The 23,922-nt window shown below is 36.3% G+C and overlaps 1 protein-coding gene across 6 annotated transcripts in view; it reads left to right on the top strand.

Annotated features, from left to right (window-relative positions):
- The window catches only part of Nox4 (NADPH oxidase 4), a 143,770-nt gene that overhangs the window by 114,646 nt on the left and 5,202 nt on the right, over nucleotides 1-23,922 (top strand). For all 6 annotated transcript variants that reach the window (XM_027407585.2, XM_027407584.2, XM_027407586.2 and 3 more), the window contains 4 exons: nucleotides 2,966-3,085; nucleotides 5,199-5,307; nucleotides 7,798-7,866; nucleotides 9,205-9,305. In XM_027407585.2, the coding sequence (XP_027263386.1) occupies nucleotides 2,966-3,085; nucleotides 5,199-5,307; nucleotides 7,798-7,866; nucleotides 9,205-9,305 (399 nt within the window). The remainder of the gene's footprint in view (nucleotides 1-2,965; nucleotides 3,086-5,198; nucleotides 5,308-7,797; nucleotides 7,867-9,204; nucleotides 9,306-23,922) is intronic.

Here is a 23,922-nt window from a genome sequence, read left to right as displayed (position 1 = left end):
TGAAAGCCAAGGTATTTTGCACATTAACCAACTTAAATGCTTAAAACATATAGATTTAAGCTATTTTCTTGTCTCTCTCTACCTCTCATAAAAAACTAAGTCTCATTGGGTAACCTGTCACTAGTGATTCTGTAATCATCTTTTTCCTTCACCAATGATTGGACACTCTGTGTGTGTGTGTGTGTGTGTGTGTGTGTGTGTGTGTAGTGTGTATTGGCAGTGGGAGATTGAGCAGTGGATACTAAGTTACAGTTAAATGAGTGGGAGTTTCTTCTGTGCTGCTGCACAGTCAGGTTACTATAGGTAATAGGTGTTATATACTTTTAAAGATAGTACACAGAATTTGGGATTCTGAATATATTCACAGTAGTAAAGTAATAAATGTTTAAGTTAATATGACTAAGCTAATTTAAATGTTTCTTAGTAAATTTATGTTTCAAAATGTTACATGGGAACTTGTCTATATGGAAGACTTGTAATTAAATGCTACCAATTTATAACAAATTGTTAAAAGTGTTTTGAATGAAAAGCAACTGATTCGCAGCAGTCCATCATAGCAAATACCTACCGCTCCCATGTTGTTTTGAGCTTAGTTCATTTCTTCTGTTTGTGCTGTGCCTCATCCCAATGGCATACCATAGACACACTGATATCATAAGTAGAAACTGTCTCTGATGTTTGTGTTGCATTCTACAATTCCTAATAGGTTTTCTCTGTGTCATCACATCTTGTCTCTTTTACAGATGAAGGAAATGGTGTTTGAACATGAACCCTAGAACTTGACCTTGCTAAATCTGTGATCTCATTCCTAGTAAGTGGCTGGAACTTCAAGTTCTAGTGTTCATGTTCAAAGCTATTACAAAGCACCAGAGAATAGCTATGTGAGGAGGGAGGAGGATGTGTTGTTTTAGAATGAGACACTTAGCACAGAGTTCTTTTTGATGGCTCCTTAAATTATTTGTTGACGAAGTATAAATATCACTGGTGAAGTTTGCAAAGAAAGTTTCTTCTTTGAACATATCAGTACATTCAATTAGTTTATCCTTCATCTAACTCATTTGGTGTGGCATTCAGATGAAGATGAAAAAAATTGTAGGATAGGTCTCAAGTTATTGTTAGTCTTCAGTGAGAAAACCCTTAGTCATACTAGTAATTCATACATAGTTTATGTTTTTTGCGTAAATGTAAGATTCGAGTTAAGTAGACAGGATAAAATTTGCATATGTAACTATGTAAGGTATTTAGTAATAGGATGTCTTCCTACATTAAGCATATCAACTTGGGGGATTGTTTCTTTAGGTTAAAGGGGTTTTCATTTCTTCCTTTACTAGATACAGTATTTTAAGTGCCACATTTACAAGTTTTCTCTCAGGATAACACACATTTGTTACCTAGGATGGCCTGAGTTCTGTCAATGTGAATAGTTAACCTTGATATAGAACTTCAATGTGGTGCAAAGTGGTGAAGCACTAAGGGAATTGGTTTTCTGCATATGTAGCATCTTCTGTGGGTGGTGGGAATCTCTTGGATGGCATCCTTCAAGCAGCAATGTAGATTCAGTCTGTTTATCACCTATTGGTCAACACATGGTTTTTAGATGCAAAGGATGGGAAATGACATTTGTCTGTCTGAGATAAAGCAAATTGTATCTAGAACTCAATAAATAGAACTATCCAAGTAAGCCACTATACTCACAGATACCTGGAAAATAGAGGCACTCATGTGAAAGTGAAAAGCAAAATCAAATACAAGCAATAACTAAGAAATGTCATGAAGCCCAGAATTTTAGAAATGCCTACTCATGAGTTTATTTTGCAGACATTTAACAGACACCTAATCATTAACTTCATACACATATAGTCTTATGTGGCTTTCTGTTTAAGAGGTGTCCAAACATAAATAACATGTAGACAACCTTCTATATAGGTATATTGTTTGAATGGATATAATGGAAAGGAGTTACAAAATGGTAATGTTATATATACATGGGGTCTATGTTTCTTTCTTGACAAGATATCTAAAATGACACAAACCATAAAGTATGGTCTTTTCACATTAATCACCAGTAACTGTTTTGTACTCTTTTGACCATAAAAATGAACCTTTCAGACATTGGGTATGCAGAAGAAAGGGTAGAAGAGTCACAATACCCAAGTGAGACAGCGTCTCATAATAAGCCTTTCCAGTTCCAAATTCATTTGCCTCATATTTGCCAAAACAGCCACTCAGTCAAAACAGATGAATGGAATTTGAGAAATGTGGTGTTTTTTGGCTGGACATTTGCTTCTCTGAATAAAGTCATGGTCTGTTACTAAGAAAAGATGGATGGATACTAAGTGGACAATTCGTGATCTCTGTTTACAGTTGAACACAAGCACGCGCGCGCGCGCACACACACACACACACACACACACACACACACACACACGCAACGCGCACATGCATGCACACATACACACACTTATGTAAGCACACACAGAGCAAGGGCAATTTCTTTTGTGATTTCTTCATTATCTCCTGTACTTATTTATTTAACTAGGGCAAGAGAAGGAACAATGTTAGATTCTTCTCTTTCTACCTGTAAGTTTCTGTCCCCACAGTGCATATGTGAATAAATATGTCTGACAGATTATTTGCTACTAAAGGGTACACTATCCAGTTTCAACATAGTGAATAGACTAGTATTTTCATTTTGTCAGTTATCAAATTAAAATATGATCAAAGCTTTAACTGATCACTGCTCTTTCCTAAACTTTCAGTTAATTTAGAAATGGATGGAAGTTCTTGTTTTTCTATCAGTAGTTCAAAATGAATTACTTGTTCATTTGCACTTGTCACTGTAAGAAATAGTGAGATAATGCCTGAGCCATCAGAATACATAGAATTTGGATTCAGCATGAATGGCTGATGTTAGAGAAAATTAACTTATTTTCATTTTTCCAACATTTGTCTGCCCTCTCTATAGGTTGTACATTGATGGTCCTTTTGGAAGTCCATTTGAGGAGTCACTGAACTATGAAGTTAGCCTCTGTGTGGCTGGAGGCATTGGGGTCACTCCATTTGCATCGATACTAAACACTTTGCTGTATGTCACTTTGATCTATTTTATTCCTCAAGATAGAGAAATTTCGATATGCAAAGAGTTCTAGTTCACATATAGAATAGTTCTTTACAGAGTTTTCCCGCTCACTCTTCAAGAAATTCCATTTTCCAATTAGTGAACGGGAAAATTCAATAACTCTCAATACATAGTATGTAGCTCCCAGCATGCTGCCTGTAAAAAGAAAACCATCTTCTTTTCCCATTAAGAGTTACTCACCCTCAGCCTTCTTTCTTGACCTCCTCATGATGGTATCACTGTGCATTCCTTTGGGAACAATTATTTTGTGATGTCTTCATGACAATCTTAGAGTTACTAGGGATAAAACAATGAATGGAAACATGAACTGTGCTGTTAGAAAGTCCACATTTAATTAGGGCAACTTATAAAGTAATAAGAAATTTATAAGGTGGATTATTTCTGAAAATATCAAGCACAAAGAAAAGCTCTCTAAAGGTCAGAGAGTATTTTAAAAGAGGGAGGCAGAAAGAAACAGATTATAGAGACAACGATGGAAATGTCTTCCTCCAGATAATATGTGACTATTGCAATCATGCCTCTGTGAGTCAGCAGAAGAATGTACATATCCATAGCAAAGTATGGGTGAAGGAGGGTCTCTGGTGGTCCTCCCATCATTGCCAAACTACATGCTACTGATAGACTCAGCAAAAGAGAGAGAGACAGAGACAGACGGACAGAGACACAGAGAGACAGAGTGACATCGCATTCACTTTTGTGAATGGAGTCTGGACACTTCCAGACTCCAATAGTTAGTTCAGTCCTATGGTCACAAAAATGGGCCTGGTTAAACTAAATGGGCCACAGTTCAAACAAGAGGTGTGAATCTGGGAAAAGAGTTGATAGGGAAATAAGGGGGCTGATGGTGATAGAGGGAGAGAAGATAGGATTAGGGGGAAGTGTAATCAGAATGCATTATAAGCAAAAATGTTGACTAGATTACAAAAACAATTGTCTGGGGTAATTATAAGGATATGTTCAGGGAAAGCTTTTATGAGAAGATGATGAACACATCATCACCTCATCCCTTCATTTATTAGCAAATTTACAACAGACTGAAAAATAAAAAAGAAATGTCAAAGTTGAGATTGCCCAACTGGGAAATACTGAGAGTATTTTAGTTTCAGGATTATAAACAAAGGTTAATTATCACCATAAAAATACAAAGTGACAGCAAAAAGATGCTCCCAGGCTGTTTCCATTGGCTACTCAAGTAGACGAAATTCACCTTTAAATATTTGAGGGAATATTTTAAGAAGAAGGAAGAAGACACAGCAGCAGCATGACTCCTTGGCTTAGTGAGGAAGGTCATGAGTTCAAGATAAGCTTGGGCTACATAGCTAGACCTGTCTCAAAACAAAGTATAAATGAAAGATATTTTTGAATAATGTTTTATTTAATTTTCAAGTATTAAACTAGATGTGATTTGGGGACATGTTGGAGACTCTTACAAAAATAAGCATGTTCCAATCCAGAAATCATTTGTTTCTGACAACACATTACAAGTTATTTTCATACTCAGTAGTATGAAAAAAGGAACATTTTCTTAACCTCAAGTCTGCTTCATAGTCATAAGTAGGCATCCAGACTTGGAAATGAGAGTGGCTGGAATGTATTACATAGTGTGTGGTTGTGAAATTTTTATTAAATTATTATTATGAACAGGATAAACAACCAAATTTCTGGAATGGTTCTGCCTAAAAGTGAGGGCAAGTCTGAATAACCTTTTGACCCCCACACAATGATACAGTTCACTGAAATGGAGAACTTGTTTTTCTGAGACTCATGAGCCAATGTTCTTCTGATCCAAGAGTTCTGTTCATGGTCTTGAAGTGGAAACAGGTGATGTGCATATAATACTGACAAATTTAGCAGTTGATGACATGTTGGAGTTAATGTATTGTTTACCATAACTAGCAGTAATAGTAAATATTGTGTGACATGATGACATGGAAGTGGTTGGGTTTGGGGTGTTAGTTTGCTTCTTGTTGGCTGCTTATGAATGAAAATGTTCAAGAGTAGGTAGATTTTGTATTGTTTATCCAATCCCAGTCACAACTTCACTTAATTGATTTTAAAGGGATGACTGGAAACCATACAAGCTAAGAAGACTGTACTTTATCTGGGTATGCAGAGACATTCGATCATTCCAGTGGTTTGCAGACTTGCTCTGTATGTTGCATAACAAGGTAATGTCAGGATGGTCATTTTTTTTAATTATGTAGTTTTCTAAATAGTATTTATTTTTATATTTTCAAAGCAGGAAATGCTTGCTATAGAAAAAAGATCTCTTCTATCTAAAGCCAAAGGTAACATATAATAAAAACAGATGTACATCTTCTCAGATGTGAATATTTGTTAATATATGTGTGTTTTTACAACATACTTTTACACATAGTTCTACATTTTGACATAAAGTACTCAACATGGATGGATATATATGCACATGGCTAGAAGTGATGAGAGAAGATAAAGGGACCACCGCAGACACTACAGCATCTTCTAAGCTCACTTACCAAAAATTTGTTCAATATTTTTTAATGTTATAGTCAGCAGGTTCCTTAACACACATACATTATTAAAAATCAAAATTTTTATTTATTGCTCAGAAATAATAGTATGCATCCTTCACTTGCCCTGCCAGTAATACTTTGTATTCATATTTATTGAAAATACATAAGTAAAGTTTATATTATGTGAAATACTTGCTACAAATACTTCAGTTGAGTAAAGTAAAATCTCTCTTGCTAATTTACCTACCAAGTCTATGTCACTATAATTAAGAAAGCTATAGTATGTTAATTTTTTCATCAAATTATTTTAAAACCTATAGCTACATCGTAAATGCTGTGTGACTATTAGTGAGCATAGAATCAATTCATTGTCTTTAATAATATGGAGAATTCCATGGCTCACTGTGACTGACTTATCATTCCCTTACTGTTAGCTACTTTGTAACTGTAAAAAGTTTTTCAGTGATTATCATTCACATACCTCGTTGCATTATGTTTTTCATGGATGGAATCAGTCTTGTTATTATCCAGCAAATATCATTAACTGTCAACTGTGAATTAGGATCTGTCTTTGGATCCAAAGATATATTAGGTAACAAAATAGTAAAGTTTTTTTACCTTTATTTTACTAGTAATAGGATAGACAACTAAAACAGTAAATATGCACTATGTGTGATTCTGAAATTTCAGTTAGGGCCAAAAAGAAAAGGAAAGTAGAAGTATGTCAATGTTGCAACAGAGCGCCTGTTTACTTAAGGAGTGTGTTCAGGAGTGTCAGTCAAACAAAATTCTGTGGCAATACAGGCAAGAGTGGATTGACTAAGCAAGGATCTTGGTAGCAAATTCAAGACAGGAAATTCAACATTACAGGAAGTACTATGATACTGTCATATGTTTAATGCAATAGAAGGAAAGGAGGGAGGTCTGTAACATAAGAAAAGGCAATAGACTCAACAGGAGAGTTGTGTTCATGTGTTTATGCATGTATATCTATTCATTTATGAATGTGTGTATGTAGTACTCTAGGCAAAGGTAGATTGCAGACTTTATGTTAGAAAAGGAGAGTTATAAATACAAATTTACTATTATTGAAGATGTGGACTTGTACAAAGTATTCCTAGAAGTATTATTCACAATATTCCAAGAAGCAAACATCTCTTATATGACTGATGGAAAAACAAAATAGAGTGTATTTATACACTAAAATTATTTAACCTGAAAAAGAGAACTCTGACACATGCTAAAACCTGGGTGGACTTATTTACCCATTGCATTTAGAAAAGAACTTAGAAAATACACATTTCTTTATTGAATAAATATGTTACTTTGACCAAGAATTTCAGATTAGCGTTTTTACTTGAAAAACAATAATTACCTAACCTAACAGCCAGAATGCAGAAATCATTATTACTGTTAGTTGACTAATTCATTAAATGGGTGGGCCACTGTTCATCATATAATTACATAGTTTATGGTTAATCAGAAGAAATTAAGATGAGATAAACTCTAACAAAAAACACTCTGATAATTGAAGTGATGTAATCCAAATACGAAAGGACGGATACTTTATGCCACCATTTACATGAGGTACTTGGGATAGTTCACTTTGTAATTAGTTAACATAGAGTAATAGTTTCCAGGTGAGAGCAGGAAAGGAAAGCCATTGTTTCCCTTTTTCTAGGTTACTCGTTTGCCAGTGTAGCTCTTGTCTCACACACTTTTTACTCAGGGAACGTCTGCAGTGAATGAATAATGAATGTCAAGCAAGAGCGCATGTGCTCATTCATTGATGAGGGAAGCCATGGGTTAAAATTTAGGGCCTCGTAGAGAATAAAATAAAGTATGTTTAGAAGGGACTTATAGCAATAAGATAGTGCTTAGCATGATTTATGATGTGTCTTTAGGTGGAGATGATTTATTTCTTCTACCAACGTCATCATCATCCATAAATGTCATCAGTAGATCAGAGCAAGTTATGAATGTTAGGACCTGTCACCTGTCACATGTCTGTCTGTGTATTTATTGATAACCTTTCAGTTTCATGCCTACTTTTATTTACTGTCATAAGCCAAATTATCTATGGTGTTTTAGAATCACATATGCTAGGTAGAAAGTGAGTATTTGGAAAGAACTTAAATGAGTCTATTCATTTTTATGTTCACTCAGTTTTGGCAAGAAAACAGACCTGACTATGTGAACATCCAGCTGTACCTCAGTCAAACAGATGGGATACAGGTATGTGGCTGGATGTTATTGTTAGTTAAATGAGCCCCTTGATAACAGATTTACTAGAAGAGCTGTACTAGGAGAAAATTTCAGCAGGAGGTTTGAGCAGAAATGTCCTAGAGGAAAGCCTCTGTTGGCATCTATCCAAAAAACTTGTAGCTTGTCCTTGAAGTTGTGCCTATCCATTCTTCTCACAACAGGCTACCACAAACTTTTTGATTCCATCTTTTCTCTTTGGGGTAATGTCAAGTTCTTTGTCTCTAAGGAGAAATCAAACAATAAGTGAACAACGTTGTAATACCTTTTCCATAGAGGAAAGGCCTTCTATGGCGAGAAAAGATAAAGTCATACCTAGTTAACCTTAGTCCATCCCAGAGAAATCAAGCCACCATGCCTTATTTACTACAAGAGAGAGCATTCAGAGAATTTCCCATAGATCATTTTGTGTCATCTAAACTAATTGGAACAATGTCTGCAATTAGGCTCTATATTTTGATTGCAAACTAATGTTTAAAAATAACAGATAACAGAACTCAGGAGGCAGTGGCAGACGGATCTCTGTGAGTTTGAGACCAGCCTGGTCTATAAGAGCTAGTTCCAGGACAGCCTCCAAAGCCACAGAGAAGCCCTGTCATGAAAAGTCCAAATAAATAAATAAATAAATAAATAAATAAATAAATAAATAAATAACAGATGGCTGTATAAGGTGGTGAATCTTGGTGCAAATGTTTTTCCAGATTTAAAAAATAACTACTGTGTGTGTGTGTGTGTGTGTGTGTGTGTGTGTGTGTGTGTGTGTGTGATTTCCCTCTGACTGTGGACTGTCAGTTAAGAAGCAGTGTTTATTCTTTGCAAGAATGAGCCATTAACAGTCATTGGTTGATAGGGTGAAAATGTAGAGCCCTGTTGTCTTGGGAGGTCTTGTCTAGAGTTAGTCCCCTGAATTTGTGATAACAATTTGTGCTAATTTAGTCATATAATGAGAATAATATGACAACTGTACTTAGGTACAAAGATATGTCAATGACACTTCATTTAGAGTTCATTTAATTCTATTCAATGAATAGAATCATTCTTTATCTTACTTTAAATTTATCAAATATGAAGCAAATAACTAAAATCTAGATATATCAGCAATTTTAAAAATGGCATTCAAAAGGATCTGAATTTTAAAGGAAAAGAAAATGAATGTGACATTTTGAAATGGTTGTACTTCATAGATTTCCATTTCTTATCTTTTGTCACAGCAATTTGGAAGGAAGATATAGCCCAAGTGAATTCATGTAAGAGAAATGTGTTATTTATCTAAAGCTATGTCTTATAAAACACGTGCTTTATTTTTGACAGAAGATAATTGGAGAAAAATATCACACACTGAATTCTAGACTTATTATTGGACGTCCTCGTTGGAAGCTTTTATTTGATGAAATAGCAAAATGTAACCGAGGGTAAGTAATATACCTCATAAAGTTTACATATGACTGAAATCAAATTAAAATATTCCTGGTCCATCCCATGAAAAGTATACAGATGAGTTGCGAATATTTGTTGTTTACAAATAGCAAAGTTAGATAGTTAACACCCTAAATGCCAGGAATACTGAATAATTAAAAGTTGGTTTACATAGTTGATTAGACATACCTACCTACTTTTAAATCTGTGTACTCACTTTAACTTGGACATTTGTTTTCATAGTGGTTTCCAGACAATCTGGGTAAAAGATTTTCAATGTCATTTTGGTAAACAAAGGAATGTCACCAATACATCTAACAATAGTTACATTCAGAAATTACATTTTCGTACTTTGTTATCAGATTCAAATTTTTTCAAAGTTCTTATTTTAAGGTTAACTATTAAAACCAGAAGTATTCCCAAATACATTTTTTCCTTCTTACAAACTAGACTTATCAAGAATCTTAGTGTTATAGATGTGCCCATGATTTGAAGAAATAACTGTGGAAGGAAAGGCGTTTACATCAGAACAGATGAATCAGTCTGTGTCATTGAAATTCCCATAGTAAAGTGCATTAGCCATAAAATCCTGAAAGGAATTTTGAAAATCGTGTGCCCATGAACATCTAAGTTTGTAACATGAGTTTAATATTCTGATGTTTCATGAGTTGTACTGAAAATTTTGCAGATGTGGACATTTTGCAATTAATTACTTTAAACATATATACTGGAATAAAAATGTTAAATCCTTGGTTTTAAAAATGGTGCTTGAAAAAGCTCTTGGCTAGCAATTGGACATTGTACAACATTTCCTCTTAAACTTAAATTGCTGTTTATTTCATTAACCCATTGAGTTCTCTTAGAATCCAATTTAGTTTTACAACTGAAAAGCTTACACCTTCATTACTAAATTGATATTACTTCTGTATCAAATATACACACAAATTGTAATTTCATTTACAAAATACCCTATGAGCAGCTTGTTCACATGTTAATATTTTTCCTCTGACTTTAAGGTTGCAGTTACTAATATGAACTTTCAATTAGTGATGTAGACATGCTTGGAAATGTGTATCATTGTGGAGGTATATCATTGTGAAAGAATTGTGTAGCACATACTTATATATTATTATGTGTATTGTTAATAATAATTATAAACATTTTCATTATATTATATATAATTATTATATTATATTAACTATTAATATTATTATTATATGGTTCGTAGTATAGTCGAACTGTTTATATCAACTTCAGCACAAATTCATGAGCACTGTTCTGTACTTATGTATTAATGGCAGCTACAGCATCAGTAGGTAGGGGGAGCTTTTAGTTCTGCTTCCATGGTATAGTAGCATATCATCTGTTTGATCAGTCTTTGAAAGCTCATTATGTAGTGCGTCAATGTAGTTGAATAATTCATAATTGTAAAAGTACATGTTGATATATACAGAGGCTATTTAAGCAAACATGCTTAAAATATGTGACATATCTCCAGTTCTCTATATATGTCTATCTATACATGTGTTTATTTAACTACACATACAATAGAGTCCAGTGTTCCTATTGCTGTAATGAATAAAGCAATATAAGGGTAAATGAATTATAAGAGAAAATAATGCATAGTAAACCAGACATGTCTTAGGTCGCTGTTTTACAGTAAATCTTGTTTTTTAAGTAAGTAAAAGGAATGCACTGTATAATAACAAAATGTGTAGTATAATAAATATATAAACCTACTAACATCATGGTCATTTACTATCAAGTATTATTATCATGCAAAATAAATTTTCATCACCAAAAACTTTGTAGTTCTGTTTCATGTATGGGACCACAGTCCTATGTGTGATCAATATTTGATAGAAATTTTATTTTTATATATGAATGTATATAAATGTCATTGAAATTTTTATGATTTTAAAAATGCATTTTGACATATATAGAAGGTATTGATTGTGCACAGGCCATCTTGTGAGAGAAAGAGCTTTAAAGAGGACCTCCTAGCCATGAATGCATGGATTGAAAAGATCAATAACAACAATAACACACAACCTTCAGACCAAGTAAAAGCTCAAGCTAGTCAAGCTGGGGTGTGGGGGGAGACAAATGGCCTCTGGCAGTGGATTAGTATTTATCCCTAGCATACAAATGGACTTTAGGAGTCCACTCCACATAGAGGAATACTCTCTCAGTCTAGACACACTGGGGAGGGTTTAGGCCCTGCTCCAAATGGTATGACAGACTTTAAGGATCCCCCATGGAAGGCCTCACCCTCCCTGGGGAGCAAAAAGGGGTTGGTATGGGATGGAGGGAAGGGAGGGGAACTGGGATTGACATGAAAAAGAAGCTTGTTTCGAAATTAAAATTGGCCTAATTATAATTATAAAAAATTTAAAAAGTAAACCACAAAAAAGCCTAAAAAAAGGAAGAAAGAAAGAAAGAAAGAAAGAAAGAAAGAAAGAAAGAAAGAAAGAAAGAAAAGATCACTAACTCAATATGACCTCTGACTTCACCCTCAGAGATTTTGGTGTCGGAAGTCAAAGGAGCCAAACTTAGAAAGAATTAAAGCTACGCATGTGTTTCAATTTGAGGCATGTTTGAAATTCCTTCAGTTGCATTCTTCTTCCTTTGAAAAAGTACTTTTCAAAGGAAGAGAGAATGACTGTTTACTATTTCAAAGTGGAGATAATTTGTAAAATTCATGTGCCTAGTAAAGGTGAATAACTTAAAATTGTCAACCTCGTTTGAACACATTCTTTCACCTCATTCTCCAGTGTCACCTGCACTAGGTGTGATAATTTTGTCTTACTCACCTGAGCCTTGGTGCAGACACTACAGACATGTTCCTCATTATTATTTACTGAATTCTGGAAAAACATTCTTGCATTCTTTTCCATACCACATTGCTGAAAACTTTGTAAGTTTCCTTAGCTCAGATCTGAATCCAAACTCCAATGTATTGGCTCTCTTAAAGGAAATCGGGTTGAGATTATCAACTCTCTCCATTAGTTTGTAGGAATCATTATTTGTCATTAAATTGACATCTAAGAAAGACTGTGTTTATTTGTTCCTTTCTTGGGAAACTGGTGTGAGAAGAATGAATATGCACCAGCTACTGTTCACACTCTGCGCTGATCTTTGATGTGTGTATTTATTGTGAGACACGCATGTGAAATTAATTATTTTAATGAGTTTTATATATTATCCTTGGAATGATGAGTCAATATCTTAAGAATTTTCAGTGAATACTACAAAAATAGAAGGTTTCACTTATGATAAAACATTTGGTTAACCTCAAGCAAATCAGTCACTGAAACAACAAAATAAGAGATACCACAAATACATACATTTAGCTTTTTAACACTCTATGTTGGACAACCTTTTTATTTTTAGAAAATGTTAATTTATTAAGTCAGTGGCATCCCTTTATTCCCTATATGATACAGTTTGAAAATTTAGGTGAAACTTTCTATGTCCAAGAAGTGGGAGCTCTTAATTCATTGTTAGGAACTCTTTTTTTTTTTTTGTATTTTTTTTATTAGTTCAGATTAGGAACAAGCTTGCTTCACATGTCAATCCCTTCTCTCTCTCCCTCTCCTCCCACAACTCTCCCCCCAAACTCCCACCTGCTCCCCACCCCATCTACCCTCCACTCCCCAGACTGGGTAGGGCCTTCATCATCTTGGGCCAGACCTAGGCCCTCCCCCATGTGTCCGGGCCAAGACTCAAAGTCCCTTCTTACACCAGGGAAAAATACTAATCCACTACCAGGGGCCTCCTAGAATGCAGAGGCCTCCTCATTGACATCCATGTTCAGGGATCTGGATCAGTCCCTTGCTGGCCTCTCAGACAGCAGTCTTGGGTAGATGTGTGCCCTCTTGTTCAGGCCAGCTGTTTCTGTGGGTTTCACCAGCCTGGTACCAACCCCTTTGATCTTCATTCCTCCCTCTCTGCAACTAGGTTCCAGAGTTCAGTTCAGTGCATTTCTGTGGGTGTCTGCCTCTGCTTCCATCAGCCACTGGATGGGGGCTCTAGGATGGCATAAAGAGTAGTCATCAGTCTCATTTAGAGGAAGGGCATTTAGGTTATCCTCTCCACTATTGCCTAGATTGTCAGTTCCTGTCATCCTTATAGGTCTCTGGAAATCTCCCTAGTGCCAAATCTCTCCTCAGACCTATAGTGGCTTCCTCTAATATGGTATCTCTCATCCTGCTTTCTCTCCTCTATTCTTCCCCCAACTCAACATTTCTGCTACTCCATTTCCTCTTCTCCCCTCCTCTTCTACTCCTCTCATTCTGGCAGCTCCCTCTCCCCTACCCTCATGCTCCCTTCACATTCTCAGGGGTCCTTCTTGTTTCCTAGTTTCTTTGGTGAAAGACACTTAATAAAGTGCTCAAAATCCTTGGCCATCAGAGAAATGCAACTCAAAACAATCTGATATACCATCTTACACTAACCAGAATGGCTAAAATCAAAACACCAATGACAATCTATGCTGGAGAGGATGTGGAGAAAAAGGAGCACTCTGCCATTGCTCATGGGAAGGCAAACTTATAAGACCACTTTGGAAATCAATATGGCGGTTGCTCAGAAAAAATGGGAATCAGTCTACCTCAAGATCCAGCAATTCCCCTCTTGGCCATATACCCAAATAATGCACGTTCATACAACAAGGACATATGTTCAGCCATGTTCATACCAGCATTGTTTGTAATAGCCAGAACCTGGAAGCAACCTAGATGCCCCTCAACGGAAGAATGGATAGAGAAAATGTGGTACATTTATTCAATGTCGTACTACTCAGCAGAAAAAAGCAATGGAATCTTGAAATTCACAGGCAAATGGATGGAACTAGAAGAAACCATCCTGAGTGATGTAACCCAGTCACAAAAAGACAAACATGTTGTGTACCATGTATGAATTTTAGACATAGAGCAAAGGATTACCGGCCTATAATCCTCTTCACCAAAGAAACTAGGAAACATTGTTAGGAACTCTTACAGAAGCTCTGAGTATGTATGTCTTGGTGCTGATTAGGTTTTATCATCTTGACACTATCTAGAGTCAGCTGGGAAGACAGACCCACAGTTGTGTAAATGCTTCCATACTCGGCCCACAGGGAAGACTGTGGGAGCATTTTCTTGCTAATGGTTGGTGTGAGAAGGCCCATTCTGAGAGGTGCCACCTCTGGGCAGAGATGTTATTCAGTGTATAAAAGGGTAAATTAAGCAAGCCCTGGAGATGAAGCCAGTCAGCAATGTTCTTTGATGATTTTGGTTCATTTTCTACATCCAATTGTGGCCCTGAGTTCTTGCCCCTCCATGATGGTGTACAAGCTGTAAGGAATCTTTTCCTCCTTAAGTTTTTTGCTCCCTGTGTTTCTCATAGCAATGGAAAATAAAATAGGACAGTGTGTAAAGTGATAGGTGTACATACATATGCAACATAAGCTTTAATTTTTTAAAGAAAACATGACTCTATAGAAGATAATTATTTTTTCTATCATTAAAAATGTTTTCAAATTTGTCTTCATTTTACTTCTCACATTTTTATAATGGACAATTTCCATGATATTCTACACTACTCTATTATAAAACAAAGATAATGTGACTACCACTGCCTTAATTAGGAACATTTAGGTCCCTCTAGTTCTTTACTGTTTAAAATCCTAAGGAAATTACTTTCTTATGTGAGTAATACAGTATTTTAGGGGAAAAAGTCCGGGTTCAAAAAATACTCACCTGTATGCCCTGCCTCAGGAAAGAGTCAGCTTTCATTCCGTGGCTTCTTTAAATTCATAAAATAAACTATGGAATCAAAACATGCTCATGAAGAAAAGAGGATATTTTGAAGTTACCCCCCTTTTCTTCATTATTTTATAGGTGAATCGTAACCTCCAAATACAATGACTTATTGAATGCTATAATTTATGAGTTGATTTCAGAAATTAACTGCTTTCTCCTGGCTGTGGGTTCAGTGTGCATTTTATAGTTTATAGCTTTCCTCAAATAGCAAGATTAACTGCCTAACGTTGCAATCTGTCTCTTAAAGGGTGGGACTTGACAGTGGGGTGATGATAGATACTCCCTGATCTAATATTTCAACTCTAATATCATGAAGGCACCCATAACTCCTTTGCCATATCTTCCTTACTTGATTTGTTTGTTTTTGTTTCTCTGTATGCTAGGGATAGAAGACATGCTTTCTATACAAATGCTAAACCACCATTCTATTAATAATAGTTTTTAAAAAGCATAAAGGGAAAATCTAACAATTACTTTCTAAACCTTATAACATTTAATAACATGTCAGAACAAACTCTACTCCCTCAAATTCAGTTTTCTATTATTTATCATAGATGCATATATTGTATTTTAATCCATGGTATGTATTTTTTATGCAGAGGAAAATAAGATAGTATTAAATATAGGTTAAATGTTTGAGGCCATGTTTTTATTTTACTATTTCATAGAATTTCCAAAGAACTATAGGCTAAGGAAGCCACTGCTAGGTTTGGCACTCACATGTGCTCCCATATCCTTGAATCAAGTCACCAGAACCTGCCAGTACTGGGCTACGGATACTATGTAGAATGAACAAGTTCTCATCATCTGACAACCACACCCATACTATACATGGAAAAGCAGGTGTTTTGTATTAAGAAAGCATACACTGGCATATTAAGCGTTTGTGGAATTAATCTCAATGTCTGTTGTCAGACAGTGTTCTCTGCTTAGAGTTGACTCCATCCATCTTGTAAGTATTTATAATTGTGTATCTGTATATAATTGCCATGCTTTAGGGGACTATTAAAATGTAGTACAAATGTATTATAAAGATTAATTGTAGATATTTAGAATGTTGTAGGATTTTGCTAAGTTAGAGAAAATGACAGTGGTGAGAATGAGACTCTTCAATTATAGGAATAAAGGACACCATATGTGAGTGAAAACATGAAAGCAAACAAAAAGTCCATGGTAAGTGAGTGCTTTAAAAATAATGGTGCAATTATCAAGAGGAGGTCTTGTGAAATCAAACACCTGCAAAACTAACTTGGTAAAATTTTCTGTCAAAGAAAATAATTATATTATCTCATGATTGTGCAGTCTAAGTGCAAATGCTTGCAGCCAGCCATCAATTCTTCTTCGTTTTAGCAAAACAACACTGTGGTTTTAATAGAATGCATGGTTTCTTAAGCATGGCAGGATGTATTTGCACACTTCTTTTCTTTTTTCTTATTTTCAGTTTAATTACCATGTAATTGCCTAGAATGTTAAGGGATACACATCATGTTATCTTTGGACTCTTCCATAGTAAGACTATTTAACACTGCAAATTTCTCTTTGACCTCAGTTTGTTTAGATCTCTCAACTTTTGTTGAAGTTCTCATTGTTATACAGGTTTAAGTAATTTTAAATGCCATGTTTATTTTCTTTTGTCATTGCAATATTTAGAGTTATTCTGATAAGCTCCTGAATATGCAAATATTTTGAAATATAGTTTGATTATTTATATAGATTTGTTTCAAAATCTTCTGGTCATGCTTTAAACAAGTGGGCTGGAGAAGAGCACATCCTGTCAAATTTGTAGATATAAAAATTTAAAAACTACATTTATTCTTCTCCTGAAAATAGATTTGTTTTCATATAATATATCCTGATTATGTTTTATCCTCCCTCCACTCCTCCCTGTTCCTCCCGACATTCCCTCCTTTCTAGATCCACCCTTTCTGTCTCTCAGAAAACAAACAGGCTTCTAGGGGATAATCATATAATATTATTAATATAATATGTAATTAATATGTTAAAAAGATAAACAGTTAAGAATAGGACAAAAACAAGCAGAAGGAAAAGAACCCCCAAAAGGTACAAGAAACAGGTATAGATGCAGAGACCCATTTTACCAACTCAGATATTTCATAAAAATCACTTAACTGGGAGCAATAATATATGTACAAAGAACTTGTAAGGTTAATGTAAAATAGAAAAATAGTGATAAAATAAAAGATAAATTTAAAAAATAAAAAGCCCAGATATGACATTATGAGACAAAGAACCTCCAAAGATGCATTGGAGTTCATTTTCTATTTGTCATCTACTCCTGGACATGCAGCCTACCCTTAAGATTAGTTTCCCCAGTGAGATACCCTTGGAGAAAATTAAATTTTCATGTGCAAGTGGTTAACAACTGGAGATAAGTTCTGAGTGAAGGATGGAGGCTTGATTGTGTCCACTTCTCCTTTCACTCTCACAGCTTAACTGGTGTAGACCCATGCAAACCCTGTGTATGCTGACACAGTCCCTGTGAGTTTATATGTGCAACAGTCCCTTTGTGTGAGGAAGACCTCATTTCCTTGATGTCCTCTATCCCGATTGGCTTTTACATTCTTTTGCCTCCCTTCCTCAGAGTTCTCTGAGTACTGAAGAGAGGAATTTAATGAAGACATCCCATTTAGGGCTGAGTATCCCAAAATCTCTCTGTCTCTGCATATGGTCTTGTAACAAGAAAACCCAGAGACTGATATTGAGGTTCAAGCTGAAGATCAGAAAAGCAAAGCAGCCAAGCCACTAGCTTTTACCTTTACCTAAGGCTGAAAGGGCTGATTCTGTCTCCATGAGCTCTCCACCCAGCCTCAGACGCTGCCTCTCCTCAACATTACTGGAGAATAAATCTCAGAATGAAGCCTGAGATATTGGGCTCCTGTCTTTTATATACCTGTCTAGAGCTGGGATTAAAAACATCAGCTCTAATTCTCTTTTGGACCTATTCAATCTTCTGTAGACCAGGGTGGCCTTGAACTCAGAGAGATCCATCTGCCTGTCTTCTGTATTCTGGAATTAAGGGTGTGTGCTACCACTGCCTAGCTCTTCTATGGCTAGCTAGTGTGGGTGCTGGAATTAAAGTTGTGTATCATAATTGACTGACCTCTACAGCTTGTGGCTGGCTTTGCATCCTGAACCCTCAAACAAGCTTTATTAAATCATAAACAATATACCACCATATTGTCTGACTTTGGTTGCTATATTTGTTCTCACCTGTTGCAGGAGAAAGCTCTGATGATGGCTGAACTAGTAACTAATCTATGAATACAGCAGAATATTATCGAGAGTCATTTTATTGCTATGTTCCTTTAGCAAAACAATAATATTTGGTTTTACTCCATGTCCCTGGACTATGTAGTCTCAGGTTCCTAGTAACCCAGAAAACATCAGCTATGAGTTCCATCACATGGGCCAGGCCTTAAGTCAAGTCAGATATTGTTGGTTGGTTGCTCCTACAAGCTTTATGCCACCATTGTGCAGATCTGTCTTACAGGCATGATAAGCTGACTTGGTGTTCATGTTTCTCTTTTGGTAACATGTAGAGTCCCTTCTGGTACCAAGAACACTATCCCCTAGGAATGATGGCTGGAGATGGGCATTAGCCAACTTCTCTGTATTCAGTGAGTTGTGTGGGTGTTGTTTTCAGCAATGGAACCTTACTGTCAGCTGTGAAAAGCAATTTATAGTCTTGCCAACTGCCTGTGTTGTTTGTGGGCTTCCTATGGAACCTTATGGCTAACAGCTCTATTAGATGTAACCTAACCTGGTACTGGAAGCTTCATTTGGTGACAAGAGAAGTCCAGGTGCAGCTCTGTACCCCTGTTATTTGGTGATTTTATTTAGATCATCTTCATATATGTATATATTTTAGGATGCCTCTGCTGTATTAGCTTTGCATACTACCATCCAAATAGCCCTTAATATTAGTTGTCTCTCCCATATATCCTCCCTCATCCCCTTCTTCCATCCCATTCTCCAAGTGGAGAGTTTGGAACCTTTCTGAGATATGGGTAAGTAGGAGAAAGTCAGGTCATTTAGGAGCTTGTTGTGACAGGCAAGGCAAGTAGATGTAGCAGATCCTGGCTCTGTATTCCCTTGATATTGGAGTGAGAAAATTTCACTTTCTACTGTGGTTGTTTGTTGACAATCTCGATTGTCAAGTTGACAGGATTTAGAATCATCATGGAAACAAATCTCTGGAGATTTGTGTGAGAAAGTAGATAAAGTTTACGTAAGGTGGAAACAGCCACTTTTGGCTATTGTCTCCCAATGAATGAAAAGGGTAAAGTTGCTGAGCAGCCTCATTCAATGCTCCCTGAAATTTAGGATATGTGAATATGATGACATTTAGTCCCTCAGTTTCCTACAGTTGTGCCTTTCCTACCATAATGGACTATGCCTGCAAGCTATCAGATTAAGAAAAGAAAAGACTTAGTTGAAAACTACCTTCTTAAAAATTATTGAGATAATTTGTTTCCCAGGATATGGTCTACCTGGTGTGGCATTTGCATTTGAAAAGATTTTTATTTCATCATTATTAGCCAGTTGAAAAGTAAATAATAAATGCCAATAACTTTGATTGGTTAATGGTAATGTTCAAACTTTTAGTATATTCATGGCCTTTCTGTCTACTTTTCTTACTGTGTTGAAATCAACTGTAGTTCTAGGTCTGTCAGTCTTTGAAATGCTAAACATGTTTTCTTTTATTTTCTGTGCATTAAAACTTTAACTGTGTTTACTTTGAATTTAATAGAAATATGGTTGTGTAATATCAGTTTAATTCTACTAGTTTCCTTTGTTTATCATTTTGTCATCCCCTACATTTCTTTGGATTGATTGGTATTTTTATGAGAGCATTTTCTCCAGTATTGGCATATTCATCCTGCCTGTGTGTTTATTTCTTTCTGAAATAACTGCTTTAGACCATTGGTTCCAAAACTTTTTTCTTTTTTGAGCATCATGGTGTAACTATAAAAAACCAAACTCTTGAACCCATTCCTGAGTTCTCAATTTTGAATCTCTTGCATCTGTAGAGCTGTCTGAGTTCTGTGAAAGTCCTGTGCTGATTGTAATAGAGGCAAAATTGGAGGAATTTTGTTCTAGATGTCCAGTGCACATCATCTTTTTTTTTATACTATACTATAAACCTATTTTATCCTGTTAGGTGCTTCCATACCTCTTCATTCATTTTTCTGTTGCTGTCACTTCCTTTACCTGGCTATAAACCTCATTCCTAGTTTTTCTTTTGTTTTTTGTTAGTTTCAAAATCCAAGTAGGTGTGAAAAGAGATTAGAAATTATATAAACTGTGTTTTATATTTACCCATATGTTTACATAGCCTGAGCCATCCTGAATCAAATATTAATCAAGATAATCCCCAAAACAATGTTTGCTTGCATTCTGATTGAGACAATCCATGTACCATGGCCTTGCTTTCAGATGACTCTCTGCTGTGTCAGTTTGAAAATTAAGGATAAGCAGGACACCATTTGGTAACATTTTGCTTCTTTCTGAAGAATTTCCTTTAACCTTCCTTGTAATGGTGTTTTTTTTTTTCTTAAAAAAACTCGGGTTTTGTTAGAAAACTTTTTATTCTGTTTTCATTTTCAAAGAAGTTTCTATGAAATATAAGGATGGCTTGTCATACAATAGATGCCATTTTGCTTGGTTGGAACTTTGAGATGTCACTCCACTGCATTCTCTTTTTTTTATTTTTTTATTAATTCAAGTTAGGGTACAGGCTTGTTTCACATGTAAGTCCCTTTTCCCTCTCCCTCCCCTCACTCCCATCCCTCCTCCCCACCCCAACCCCCACCCCACCCCATCCACCCACCACTCCCCAGGCAGGGTAGGGCCCTCAACAGGGGCTCTGCAAAGTCCACCAAATCTTCCTGTGCTGGGTCTGTGCCCTTCCCCATGTGTCCAGGGCCAGAGTGTATCCCTTCACATGGGATGGGCTCTCAAAGTCCCTTCTTATACCAGGGAAAAATGCAAATCCACTTTCGGAGGCTCCCTGGAGTGCAGAGGCCTCCTTATTGGAATCCGTGTTCAGGAGGCTGGATCAGTCTTGTACTGGCCTCCCAGACAGCATCTGGGGTTGATGTCCTCTCCCTTGTTCAGGCCAACTGTTTCTGTGGGTTTCTCCAACCTGGTACAGACCCCTTAGATCTTCATTCCTCCCTCTCTTCAACTAAATTCCAGATTTCAGCTCAGTGTATGTCTGTGGATGTCTGTCTCTGCTTCCATCAGCCACTGGATGAGGGCTCTAGGATAGCATAAAGAGAAGTCATCAATCTAATTTTAGGGGAAGGGCTTTTAGGTTATTTTCTCTTCCATTGCCTGGATTGTCAGATCGTGTCATCCTTGTAGGTCTCTGGAGATCTCCCTGGTTACAGATCTCTTCTCGGACCTATAGTGGCTCCCTCTAATATGGTATCTCTCATCCTCCTCTCTCTCCTCTATTCTTCCCCCTACTCAATATTTCTGTTCCTCCATTTCCTCTCCTCTACTCCTCTTCTTGTTCTCTTACTGTGGCAGCACCCTCTCCCCTACCCTCATGCTCCCAATCTCAGGAGTTCATGCCACTTCCCATTCCTGGGGTCTATTTATTCCTTAGAGTCCTTCATGTTTCATTTCCTAGTTTCTTTAGTGAAGAGGATTATAGGCTGCTAAACCTTTGCTCTATGTCTAAAATTCATATATGAGTGAGTACATACTATGTTTGTCTTTTTGTGACTGGGTTACCTCACTTAGAATGGTTTCTTCTAGTTCCATCCATTTGCCTGTGAATTTCAAGATTCCATTGCTTTTTTCTGCTGAGTAGTACTCCATTGTATAAGTGTACCACATTTTCTCTATCCATTCTTCCGTTGAGGGGCATCTAGGTTGCTTCCAGGTTCTGGCTGTTACAAACAATGCTGCTATGAACATGGTTGAACATATGTCCTTGTTGTATGAACATGCACTATTTGGGTTTATACCCGAGAGGAATGGCTGGATCTTGAGGTAGATTGATTCCCATTTTTCTGAGCAACCGCCATACTGATTTCCAGAGTGGTCTTACAAGTTCACACTCCCACCAGCAATGGAGGAGTGTTCCTTCTTCTCCACATCCTCTCCAGCATAGGTTGTCATTGGTATTTTTGATTTTAGCCATTCTGACAGGTGTGAGGTGGTATCTCAGAGTTGTTTTGAGTTGCATTTCTCTGATGGCCAAGGATTTTGAGCACTTTCTTAAGTGTCTTTCAGCCATTTCAGATTCCTCTGTTGAAAATTCTCTGTTTAGTTCTGCACCCCACTTTTTAATTTCATTGTTTGGTGTTTTGGTGGCTAGCTTCTTGAGCTCCTTGTATATTTTGGAAATCAGCCCTCTGTCAGATGTGGGGTTGGTGAAGATTTTTTCCCATTCTGTGGGTGGTCGTTTTGTCTTACTGACTGTGTCTTTTGCCTTACAGAAGCTTCTCAGTTTCAGGAGGTCCCATTTATTAAATGCAGACCTCAGTGTCTGTGCTACTGGCATGATGTTCAGGAATCGGTCTCCTGTGCCAATTTGTTCAAGGGTAATTCCCACTTTCTCTTTTAGAAGATTCAGTGTGGCTGGATTTATGGAGAGATCTTTGATCCATTTGCATTTAAGTTTCGTGCATGGTGACAGGTATGGATCTATCTGCAATCTTCTGCATGTCCAAATCCAATTGTGCCAGCACCATTTGTTAAAGATGCTTTTTTCCATTGTATAGATTTAGCACCTTTGTCAAAAATAAGGTGTTCGTAGGTGCATGGGTTAATATGTGGGTCTTCAATTCGATTCTATTCTTCTATCTGTCTATTCTTGTGCCAATACCAAGATGTTTTCAGAACTATTGCTCTATAGTAGAGCTTGAAGTCAGGGATGGTGATGCCTCCAGAAGATCTTTTATTGTAAAGAGTTGTTTTGGCTATCCTTGGTTTTTTATTTTTCCATATAAAGTTGAGTCTTGTTCTTTCAATGTCTGTGAAAAACTGTGTTGGGAATTTGATGGGGATTGCGTTGAATCTGTAGATGGCTTTTGGTAGGATTGCCATTTTTACTATGTTGATTCTACCTATCCAAGAGCATGGGAGATCTTTCCATTTTCTGGTATCTTCTTCAATTTCTTTCTTTAAAGTCTCAAAGTTCTTATTGTACAGGTCTTTCACTTTTTTGGTTAGTGTTACCCCAGATATTTTATATTGCTTGTGGATATTGTGAAAGGTGATGTTTCCATGATTTCTTTCTCATTGGGTTTATCATCTGTATACAACTCCACTGCATTCTTACATGCGTATTTTGAGACAAATACTGACAAGTTCACATTTCATCTTCTGTTTATGTTTTATGACATAGGAGGTTTTTTATCCCCTTCTACATACTCTTAAGTTTTTCTCTTTGTTCCTTGAAATTCATGTGATTCTTGGATTTATGGGTTGTTTTTTCACATCAAATTTGAGAGATATTTGCTAACTAACTCCTCGGCTTTGTCTTAACCTTCCTTCTCTCCTACAGTGGTACAAATTGAACACATGTTGAAATAGTTGCTGTGATTCCCAACGCTACTGGCAATATTTTTCTCAGTGTTTGCTATCTATAGAATTTGATTTGTATAGATTTTAATGTTACAGTTTCAATTTTATTTCCCCCTGTTTTGAATGCCCATTACTATATTATTAACCTATCTAGTGTTACTAATTATACCACTTATATTGTATTCAAGCCCATGCTTCGTGTTTAAATTTTAACTTAATCTTCTTCTTAAGAGACCTATGTACAATA

Source organism: Cricetulus griseus, chromosome 3 (genome assembly GCF_003668045.3).
Source record: "Cricetulus griseus strain 17A/GY chromosome 3, alternate assembly CriGri-PICRH-1.0, whole genome shotgun sequence".
In the NCBI taxonomy this organism is placed as follows: Eukaryota; Metazoa; Chordata; class Mammalia; order Rodentia; family Cricetidae; genus Cricetulus; species Cricetulus griseus.
The sequence above is the reverse complement of the archived record's forward strand: the minus strand, read 5'-3'. Positions and strand labels throughout refer to the sequence as shown.